The sequence below is a fragment of the Pelecanus crispus genome, chromosome 1 (assembly GCF_030463565.1).
Source record: "Pelecanus crispus isolate bPelCri1 chromosome 1, bPelCri1.pri, whole genome shotgun sequence".
NCBI classification, from domain to species: Eukaryota; Metazoa; Chordata; class Aves; order Pelecaniformes; family Pelecanidae; genus Pelecanus; species Pelecanus crispus.
The window spans coordinates 70435804-70447100 of NC_134643.1; the positions used below are offsets into that span (position 1 = coordinate 70435804).

At 48.0% G+C, this 11297-nt stretch overlaps 1 protein-coding gene across 1 annotated transcript in view; it reads right to left on the reverse strand.

The window, feature by feature from the left end:
* The window catches only part of CACNA2D4 (calcium voltage-gated channel auxiliary subunit alpha2delta 4), a 144108-nt gene extending 135631 nt beyond the window's left edge, over positions 1–8477 (reverse strand). The window contains exons 1-2 of the mRNA XM_075709888.1: positions 8371–8477; positions 2867–2948 (exon numbers count right to left, since the gene is read on the reverse strand). Coding sequence (XP_075566003.1) covers positions 2867–2948; positions 8371–8477 — 189 coding nt within the window. The remainder of the gene's footprint in view (positions 1–2866; positions 2949–8370) is intronic.
* Positions 8478–11297: the final 2820 nt, after the last annotated feature.

Here is an 11297-nt window from a genome sequence, read left to right on the forward strand (position 1 = left end):
ATGTGGAAAAAAAGACAATGGCCCAAAAAGAGAAAGGTGCCTGGGGAGCACATGTGTTTGTATTTACAGACTTGGTACATTTGGCTCCCCAGGCCTGAATTGCCCGCAACCCGGACAAGTGTGGTGATCTACACATAGAGCCATTCAGGGTCCATGCCAAGGTGCATCTCTTGGGGCATGAAAATGTTGCCTATTAGTGAAAGACTCATCTGTGTCCTCCTGAAGCTGTCCTTCTGCAGCACTGTAAGTGCAGAGGGAGACCTCCAGGATGGTCCCTGCTTTGAGATGCTGCATTTGCAAGAAGGTGTCTGACCCAGTGCTTGCTGAAGAAATGGAGGCTGAGAGAAGGACTGAGGAAGTGGGTGCTGGCTGGTCCTCCCCTATTTCCCTGGTCCCAGGGAAATACAGGGGCATCCCTGGGACTATTTCCCTGGTCCCAGGGAAATATGGGGAAACAGAAGAGCTCAAGGAAGGGTGAAAGGTAAACCTGAGCTGTCTAAACTGCTTGAGTAAAGTGAGGGCAAGGCAGGACAAGCATTTAAAAGATGACTCTTTGCTGAATTGTTAATAGAGCAAGGTTGGATCTAGCTCATCTGTACCTCCTGCTGAAGTGGTGACAGTGACTCACTGAAGGATGTATTCCCCTCTGAGTCACATGTGACAGTGTCCCACAGTGGTGTCCAGAGACTATGCAAAGCACAACCGGTCTGTGCCGCATCCAGGCCCCAACATATGCAAGAGCAAACCGGACACCTTCCCTTCTCCAAGAACAAAACCATGTGGATGTGGACTGAGGCAGGCAAGTGCGATTATTTTATAAGGCTGTCAGAGCACCAGGGAAATATAGCTCAGCCTTGACTCCCCTTGACATGAATGCTAGATTGGATTTGGTTACTTTCAGGCTTCTTTTTCATCAGAAATTAGTTTTCTTTGCTTCCAGTGAATTACGCCAAAAGCTGATAGAGTTGTGAATTTTTGTTCATGATCTGGTTGCCACAACTTTCATTTTTAGTGGTACTATAGTAGCATCTGCTGGTCTCATATAACCCCTACCCCAAAGACATCAAGATCCCAAGGGTCAAAACATATAGTGTGGGCAGAGGGAGGTGAAATGACCTGGTGCAACATCTCCAGAGGGCCAACACAGCACAGCTATCTTGATACCCACCTCAGATCTGCATCTGGCCTCCACTGTTAACTTTTGCGACACTGGTATTTTCAAGCTAAGCCCTGTTCTGCTTAGTCCCACTGATTTTTGGACCTGAAGGAACATGAATCCCCTTAATCTGTTAGTAGAAGTAGCCACAGAAACAACACAAGTAGGCTGTATTGAACAGTAAGGAGAAGACTTAATGGCTGCAATATTTCTTCACACAATATAGTGACACCCTTAGCACCTTCCAGAAAAAGCTGGTGTCTGCAGACTTTCTGTTGGACGGCAGATACCTATACAGCATCAGCCACAGATACCTGACTACCAAATAACCCCATTCTGTATCTCCTGCCCACTGGAACTCCAGCACCCACCAGAGGTGCTGTAGGATGTCACTTTGCCTCTGGCACTACCATTTGGGGACCCCATAGAAGAATAGGCAATGCAGAAACATCATCAAAAATGGCTAGAAGCCAAACTTTTGCCTGCATTAGTATCACACCACAGCTGCCTCACAGTTAGGGCATGAAGTACCCATACCAGTGCTGACAACATTTTATTGCATGGTGGCACATTCCTCCTAAGAAGAGCTAGGTCATTAGGTCAGTATAGAGCTTTGTGATGGATGCTGAAGGCCTTTCTCGGCCAAGCGTAGCAAAGGTGATGCTGCAGGAGACACTCCCTTCCTCCAGACAGAAAGCAGCACTGTGGGGGCAAGGGAACTGAGGGCAAGGCAAGTCAAATGATATCCAGATCCCTTTTTGCACTGGGATGTGGGTGTTATTACTAGTAATAAGACAGAAATTAGACACCTGAAATGCCTAAGAGGCAATGTATGGCTTGCATTGAAGAGAAGAATCAGAGAAAGAGTAAAGAAAAGGAACTGGACCACCATATGAGGTGGAGAGGGGACCACATCCCCCCTCAGCAGCCACCAGCCCCCCTGAGCAGCACTTGGGAGGTGCTGATCCATACAGCCCTGCTGCTGCAGTGCAGAGTTCACCACACCTGAAAGAGGAGCAGCCATTCACCCCTGATCAAATGTAACAGAGCAACTTTTCTACAGCTGCAAATGGGAACATTTATTTAAAGCCCCCGGAGCTATACCTTTTAACACTGGCAGTTTGGCACAGCAGTGTCTGTTGTTTGGTGAGGGAGCCAGGCATGAGCTCTGCACCTCTGGAAGATCATGGCTTCCAGAGACCCTGTCCAAAGCAGCCTTTTAAAGGCACAATTCAAAGAATTGATGAGTGACTGGAGGAAGACAGATGAGGAAGCAGAAATAAATAAGAGTGCCAGCTGGAGAGCTGCAGGAGGGGACAATGGGGTGACAATGAGCAGGTGACTGATGAGCAGGAGGAGAGGGACTGATCAGTATTTAGGAAGGGAGGAGTGAAGGGTCAGTATGGAAGGGCATGAAGGGGAAACATGAGGAGTACTGTTAAAAAGTGTTTTTTTAAAAAAATGGGACAATTTAGGCAGCATTTGGCCATGGCTAATGGAATCAGGAAAGACTTTAGATGGATGCTCCTCTCCAGTTCATGGAGAATGGCTACAGGGCATCACTCTGTGCTTATGAATATGAATCTGCATGGTTCTGAAAGTTGGCTGGGGACCTGTGTCTTTTGCTTTCTTCCACCCCAGGGGGAAACCTTGGAGGGCTACCTGGGGAGATGATGCAAAGCCAAGTGAACCCTTGCAGCTTTTGCCTACCTTCTGCAACAGGAGAGAGCCTGAATATTTAGTCACAATGGAGTACAGCTCCCCTCCAAAGGCATCTGCCCAAGACTTCACCCTAAAAAGAGGAAAAAAAAAAAAAAGGGAAAATCAGTGTTAATAATTCAAAGTCAGCTGAACTGCTTACTTCTTCAGACAGTGAAAACTCCATCTTCATGAGTATGAACTTCGCCCCCCATATTTCTCTAGGTCACTATAGTGACAATGCTTTCTTCCCACACTGCTAGCCATACAAGCAGTAAGGAAGGAGGCAAGCGCTGCTCTTGGACATTCTGCCCAGAACATTGCTCAGTGAGGAGAAACACTGACTTCTGCCAGTTTTGGTCACTATGTTTTTGACTCAGAGTGGAATTTTTCTCACCTAGCTTTAGAGGTGCAAAAGTTGTACATTTGGTCTTAGATATCATCTGGTTTCCTCTATTGTTAGTAAAGTGAAGTAAATAGCTCTGCAGACACATATTTGTCTTCACTGATTGCAGACGGAGCCTGGGGTGAAGGGCTAGACACCTAATGTCAAGACTGCTGAAGAGAAATAACCTGACAGAAGTTGTCAAGATTCACCCTTTAGGTTCAGTTCCTAGAGCTGCATGGGGCAGAGACTAACGAGCCAGATGAATTCACTGCTCTCAGTGGAGATACTACAGCTTGATAATGCCAGAGTAGATTATGCACCTCATCATTGTAAAACAGTACTCACGTTTGTGCCATCCTGTAAATAACTGATGATAGCAATACCACATGGAGAACATAAGGATGTTGAAGAGCAGCCTGAACACTGAGCCATCCAAATCAAAATAGATGGCTCTCATAATTGACAGAGCACTTCATCAGAAATCTGTTACATGATTCACATTAGGCAGTTCCACCTACATACAGTTCCTTCAACAAGAATTCACTTAGGAGAGATTTATTTAATGGAATAAATGGCCTTCTCCACTTACCAGAATACACTACTTATTTATGGGGTGCAGAGTCTTACCTATGGCTTCCAGTAGATTTCTTCCAGTCCTAAGCAAACTTTAACCTCAGGGCCTGATTTCCCAGTGCATTGCACCACTTTTGTGGCAGAATAATACACCAACACAGAGATGAGCTCTGGAGTAAAGCCAGCATAGCAATGGTGGAATAATCACAACAGCTAACTTTAGCCTAGGAAAGCCTGTTTAGGCTCCCCTCTTGCAAGCAGAGACAGATAGACAGCTATAAGGGATGATTTAGAGCATACATAAGGCTTCTGCTCTGAACTACACCTCTCTCCGCTGCCTATAAAAGGAGTATAATAAGAGAGTGGGTGCCTTTTTTAATCACAATCCTTAATTGGCAATGAGGCATTCATTTCTAATCACTGAGTGTGATCTAGGACCAGCTGAAGTCAGTAAGAACAAGGCTGCTTCTTTTTTTTTTTTTTTTTCCTTTTTTTTTTCCTTGACATTGTGCTCTGCATCTTATTTTGACAGCCAGAGCTTTTATCTCTTCATTTCATTCTTAGAGAAAAAAGAATATGGGTATTTGCTAGGAGACCAGGATTTACTGCCCCATATCAGCGTTATTCTAGCAAGCCTAGAATAAAAGAGGAAACCAGAAACAGGGACCCCATGAGATGCTTTCCTGTTTGTTGTAGTGACTAACGCATTCCCTGAGGTATGAGGATCTCTGAATCAACATTTAACTTGATGCCCATCTGCTGCTGCTGGTTTTATAACTTTTATGTGTGAGATGTTTTGTGCTGATATTAACTAATATTCTCCATTCTCCTCACCTTTTAATGTAGAAAGAGAGAACATGAACATCAAGTTTGGAATGATAGTAATTTTAGCAGGGAGGTTTATTTTTACCCCATTTTCCTCCAAAAGAAAAAAAAAAAAAAAAGAGGTGCATGTCACCCTAGTCTTTCTGTTTTGTGTCATGTCTGTGGCCATGCTTGTGCCCCTATTCCTTCCAGCCCTCATCATTTTTCAACCCAGCAGGGTGGAAGAGTCTGTGATATTAATTTCTGACTGGTGGGTGCGGTTGGGCAGCTTCAGCAGAAAGATGCTATTATTGAGGTAAAAGGTCTTCAATACGAGCTTAGCAACGATCGGTCAGTAGAGACGCCAGCCACAGACACAGTTTCGTAGAAGACATGGATCCCTGCGGCTCGTGGATCTGATTGTTTGTGAAGTCCTAAAATCCACCATGACTTGGGATTCTCCGCTTTCATAAAAACAGGGAAAGGGAAGGTCAGATTTTAGCCTTTGAGGATGTGGCAAAAGAAGCCTAAATATATGAACCTTGAAACTTCCAGTGACAGCAGAACTCAGGGATAAAAAGGTTGGGATTTGTATAACTTCATGATTTCTCCATGGGTGCCCGAGGTGTCGGACACCCGGGTGGGGAGGGCTCTCCCAGCCCGCCCGAGGCAGCAGCCCCACAGCCACTTCTGAGCCACCGCCCTGGCTCGGGGGCTGGTACTTCTGCTGATCTCAAAGCAGCACCCTGAGGCACCATGCTGCAAAACCCACTCGCCCTGGGAGAGGCAAAAGTCGTGAGGAGGAGGAGAGGAGGAAGGAGTTACAAATGCAGGAAGGAGCAGAGAGAGGGCCAGAGACCGGCAGCTTTGGAGGGCTGGTTGCAAAGTTAGGGGGCACAGAGGAATGAGAAGGTACAAAGGTCCCGAAGCCTTGTGTGACGAGGATGAAGAATGGGTAATTAAAAATATATGAAGGCATTTCATGGAAGTTGAAAAGGAGGCAAGTGAAGATGCAGAAATATGCTGGCATTTACATATTTAAAAGACAATTATTTGACAGGGAAGGGAGTGACCTTAGAATACTGGGAAATTAAGGGCAGCCTACTGAATTTAAATAGGTCTCTTTATTTTTTTCATAAACAAGTGAGAGAAAAGGTAAGTCTAAAACTCATCAGGTAGCAGAGAAATTTCATCTAAGGCTGCTGGCTCCGTGAACTCAGGATCAGATGTATAGAGGCAGTAGAGGCAGCCTAAAGAGGCCATACCAGCTTGATCTTCACCTCTCCCACCAGCATTTCCTGATGTTTCCAGTACCCCAAGAAGCAAAGGCTGAGCAGCCAGCCCCAAATCCTCACCATCCTCACAGCTGCAAGCACTCCTGCCTGTGCCATGGCCAGTTGACAAGCAGAGCGGTGGCCAGGAGGAAAGAGGAGGTGGTTTCTGTGCTCATCCTGCACCCCAGACAAATCAACTGAGCAGATTTTTTGCACTGCTGGAGTTAAAGTCGAGTGAGCTTTGCAAAGATGTGAATAAGTTGGCGATGAACTGAGCGCAGTGCCGCAAAGCCAGGCATGACTTGGGGAGCAGCACAGGCCAACTTAGCCTTGTGTCACTTAACTGTGATGGAACCCAGCTGGTGTTTAAAAGCCTCTGGTTTTGTGTCCCCAAAATGCCCCTCTGTAATCTATGGAGCAGGTCCATTTTCTGCTGATTTACTCCCTTTAGTCCTCTGGCGAATGTGTTCTTCTACTGAAATTTCATTTGAAAAGGGCAACTTTTGTGTTTTAGTTGAATTCATGAGTGGACTTGAAACACCAGGGATTAATTCAGCTATTGTTCTGGTTTCAGTACCAGGGGAGAAAAGCTCTTTTTCTATTGTTTATTCTTGTACATGAATAAGTTCTAAATTGTGCAAAGTGATGTAACTCTTCTCAATAGTAAAGGGCTATCACATCAGAAAAGGATTTGGTCAGAGATTGCCTGCCTGTAATCCCTGCACTTGTATTCAGTGGTGAAAACAGCAGAAAGGACAGGCTGGCTTCTTAATGCCACAGATTTCAAGCCCAAAAGGTATTTCCATGCAGTATTACCCTGGGCACGGAAAGTCGATTTTTATTTTGCATGGTTTGAAATTACCAGAAGTTGGATTTTATTCTGTGTAACCTCTGCGTCCTTTTTGTGAAACCCAAGTCAGAAGCACTTTGCTGAGGAAGGGCTTGATAGTGCAGCCAAGAATAAAATCAGTGGCAAAGTTTCCTGAGACCCCCCTGGATAAAGTCAGCACAGCTCTTGGTAATCATAGAATTGTTTAGGTTGGAAAAGACCTTTAAGATCACTCAGTCCAACCCATTAATCATGTGGGCTGTATTGGTGAGCACATCTGCAAGGGTCTTACTGGCAATTTTTGAATATAAAACATTTTCTCAATCTCAGGAAAGGGCTTGAGCTGACTCTGGTCAGTTTATTGGACATATCTCCTCCTGAAGTGGATGGCAGTGTTGTCTCCTCTCCAGACCAACCTGCTGTCCTGCACAGACAGACCTAGCCCAGCTCCAGAGAAGCTGCCCCACAACAACTTTTACCAACCATGGTGCTGACATTTTTAATCCTTAAAGGATTTAACTTGCCTAAATCAGCTTAACAAGGTGAAGTTTTTATAAACTGGGTTTGCTGAGAGCTGTTAGCCTCCTGGCGGGCTGCCGGGGCGGGCTGCGCTGCTGGCGGGGAGCTTTCCAGCAGCGACCGTGCCGGAGGAGCTGCTTGTGTGCACCAACATGCCACATGGGCATGGGTGCCCTGCAAACCCAGATCCAAAAAGGTGCATCAAGATTCCCTGCATGTGCACTAGCACCCAGACCCAAAACATGGGTGTTTATGCTTTGCATTGCAGCTCAGCTTTTCATTCCTGTGCTCCAGAGTTCAGGGAAGGGCTATTACGCACTTTGTGGAAAGGCGGAGCAGGAAAAGCAAGGAAAGGTGCCATGGCCTTTTTCCTCTATTTAGCATCCCCCAATTAACATCCCCTGACATCCGCACGCATGAATAAACATGCGTGTGCGTGTTACCCAGGCTGTGTATGTGTGCACGAAGGCTTTTTTCAGCCATCAGTGTACCAGACCGGTGCAAGGGATCAGAGTTTCAGAGCTGCAAACCTTGCACTGCATGATGTGGATCTCACTCGTGTCGAAGAGATGCGTCAAACGCCCCGCACGTATGCCTCCCGCGGCCAGATCCTGACCAGTGCTATGCATCCCTGGGGTGTCCCTGCCAGGCTGCAAATGAGCAGCATTTGCTGGAACCGCTCTGCTAAACTAGGGAGCTGCTAAACTGGGGCCGCTCATGTCTGCCTCCATGGCTGAATCTCCACAAGGTGCACCAGCGGTGGGGTTTTATGAACATGTCTTTAAACTGGCTTTGCCTTCTGCTGCCCAGAGCATTAATAGATGTCAAAGTGCTTAACTAAAGCAGATGAGTATCATTGCTCTGCTTGACGAACGGGGAAAATGAGGCATTGCATCCGCGCTAGACCTGCGAACTGAATTTGTGGCTCCCGTGCCCGTGTCCTCTCCCAGGAGCCATCACCACCATTGCAAGGAAACGCCACCCCCCTGCAGCGACGTGCCCCGCCGGAGGAGCCTGCGGCCGCAGTGCCTACCGCTGTTGGGGAGGCACTCCCACCTGCCCCCCCGTGCCCATGGCATTGCCCACTCCACTCCAGAAACGCCCCGTGCCGAGAGAGGGAAACACTTACGTCTCCAGCGGGATCTTCGTCTGGGCCCTGGCAGCGGGCAGGAGGCAGAAGAGCCAGAGCATCATCCACGGGATGGCCCAGGGCCCCATCCTCCACGCACCAACCATCAGCAAGGGGACCGGCCGGCGGGATGCGGGGGCTCCCTGCCCTTCCCGCTGCCCCGGGGAGGGTCCCATGCGGCCCCCGCCATGCTGCTGGGCCGGGTGCCCTGCCGCTGCGGGGCAGAGCCCCCGGGTGACCCCGGCTGCCTCCGCCCCGGGGACGTCGCTCCTGCTGCCGGGCGCCGTCAGGGGTCTCTGGCGCCGGGTGGGCAGCCCAAAACCCGCCAGGGACCCTCGTGGGCAGGCACCCGTGGGTGCAGCGCGCCTCTGCACCCTGAGGAGTAGCCGCGGCAGGAGGGAGCTCCACGCCGGGAGCTGCAGCGGCTACGTAATCCCCCGCCAGCCCCTTAATCCCCTCGCCGAGCAGCAGCAGCCGCAGATTTAGGGAAGTGGAGTGGGATAAAATCACCCAGGATTACTCTGATTCCTGAAGACAGGTCTCGGCTTCTCCAGCCAGAGGTCAGGCCATGCCTGCTTTAAAGGGGTCACATCTACACCCCCAAAAAACCCCCTCGACGTTTGATCTCTGTCCATCAGGCCTCCCTGTTGCACTGCAGGATGCTGACAGGTCATCCTGGCACCACCTCTTCCCTGCTGGGGACCAGGGGTTGGGACCAGGAGCGTGGGGCACGTGGTGGGCTCCTGCAGGCACCAGCGGGTTTGTGCCATGCCACCGCCTGGCGCTGAGGTTTGCAGAGGACCGGCGAGGCCGGGCAGAGCCGGCGCCTTGGCAGCATCCAGCGCAGGTCCTGCCGAGGTGCTCGTCCTCCAAGCCACGTCTGAGGACCTCACACAGGCAAGAGGAGAAGAGAGAGAAAGGGCAGTGGAAAGCAAAAATGGCATGAAAAAAAGGACTCCGCTGGTTAACTGATCGCCTCCTAATGTGAGCAATTATTTATTAATAGCTGAACGTCTCTGTTGGGGCAACATTCAGTTGAGATTGCCATCCCCTCATCTGTGTCTGGAGACCAATGAATCAAAGGAGCCCAATGGCTGAACTTGATGAATAGCAGCAAGTAGCAGACTGCACACTCGGACGAGGGGCTCGCTATATAAGCTCATTATCATCACGAGAAGTATGAATTATAAATAACTATAGATAGAGCAGTGGAAAGATTATGAATGTCTAGAGTGACCTGTTGAACTGCTTGACTCTCTGGCTATGGATTAACTCGTTTATTAGAGTATCTTCCGATCATCTTTTGCACCTTTACAAATGGCTTATTTAATATAAAATGCAAAGCCATGCTAGATCATTAGGTTTCTCGTAAGGATGTGAAAGGGGAAACTGGCTGTCAAAGCACTGAAGTAAAACTAACGCACATATTACAGATGTGCTACTGAGTGCAGCATTTGTGCCGCACATTAAATGGGGTAATGGAAGTGGCAGAGGAAATACAGAGAAGGGAATAAAACCGTGAAATGTGGAATAGAGGTTAAATTGTATGATGAAGAGGCTGAAAGCCTGGGGTGAGCAATTAAGTGATTACAGGAATAACTCACCTCAGGATAGGATGGTTTCATCATTTATTACAATCTTTACTCCAGACTGAGCACCTTTTTTAAAGTTATGGTCTTCTTCAAGCAGAGGTTGTGGGCCTGAAGGGCGGAAGTTTCCAGATGATGTTCTTAAGTCTGTGCAAAGGGTTACACAGGAAGGTTGAAATGGTTCTTTCTGATGTTAAAATCTATAAAAAAATCAATTTCTACAGACACAAATGCTCTAGAGACAGTGCCTTCCAGGTACCACACAGCTGTACAGCAAATGCCATAATCAGCATATGAAGGCATCAGGCAGAGCAGATCTGGATCTTAGTAATGCATGTCTCAAATGGCCAAAATGCGGTGTGGGGGGCTCTTGCCCTGAAAAGGGGTGCATACAGACCTGGATGGCCCCAGGGGGAATCTGGAGGTGAGGACAGTACAGAGAAAAGTCTTCCTCCCAGAAATGCTTTTTGCAGCCAAGGGGTGCAGTGTGTCGCCCCTGGGGACAGAAGGAGAGGATTGCCCTTCCCCTGATTCTGGCCTCACGCTGCTGGGTCTGGGGACCATGGGGCTGGGCTTCTGCTGCCACCTCCTTCCTCTGCAGCATGAAAAGAGGAGAAGATTGCTCTTAGAGGGGCTAGGAAGACTGACCATCAAGGTCTTATTTCTCCATGTTTACCAGGATTAAAAATGAGAGGTAGCATCCAGGGTGGCAGGCTTCCCTGTCTGGATATTTCAGGGAAGAGATGATAAAAATTCATGTTCCGAACAAAATCTGAAATGAAATCTGAAGGCAGGAGAATCAACATTTTAGATAGCATTTTCTCTCCACTTTGCAAGGAGCCATAAGCAAATAGTTATTGTGAGTGATTTTTGCAGGATTTTTTCACTAACACTTCCAGCCACTGTGTGCTATTTGCAGCTGGGACCCAGTTTAATCCAGATGGGTTCTGGCAAGAGCCCTTGTCTGGGTGTGTTTGGAAAACCCTGAAACACTGATAGAAAAGGCAATGAGACACAGCAACATGCTGAACTGGGAGATCCAAATCCCTTTATTTGGATTTATCTCATTTACTGGGTATATCTCACTTAACCCCTTAATGATCTAAAGTTACAAGGGAGTGGGATTTGAAGATGAAATGAAAATAGCACAGAAAACTGAAAAACCTCAGGTGACTGGAGGGACCTTGATGGGATTAGTGTGCATCCAGTTACTTCTGCAGAGCTCAGCCAGCACAGCGTGTGAGCACAGTTGGAGCACGGGGAGGAGATAAACGATGGCAAGGTCTAGCTGGGGAAAAAGAAAATGAATCCTGTGAGAAAGAATGGAAGCAAACACAT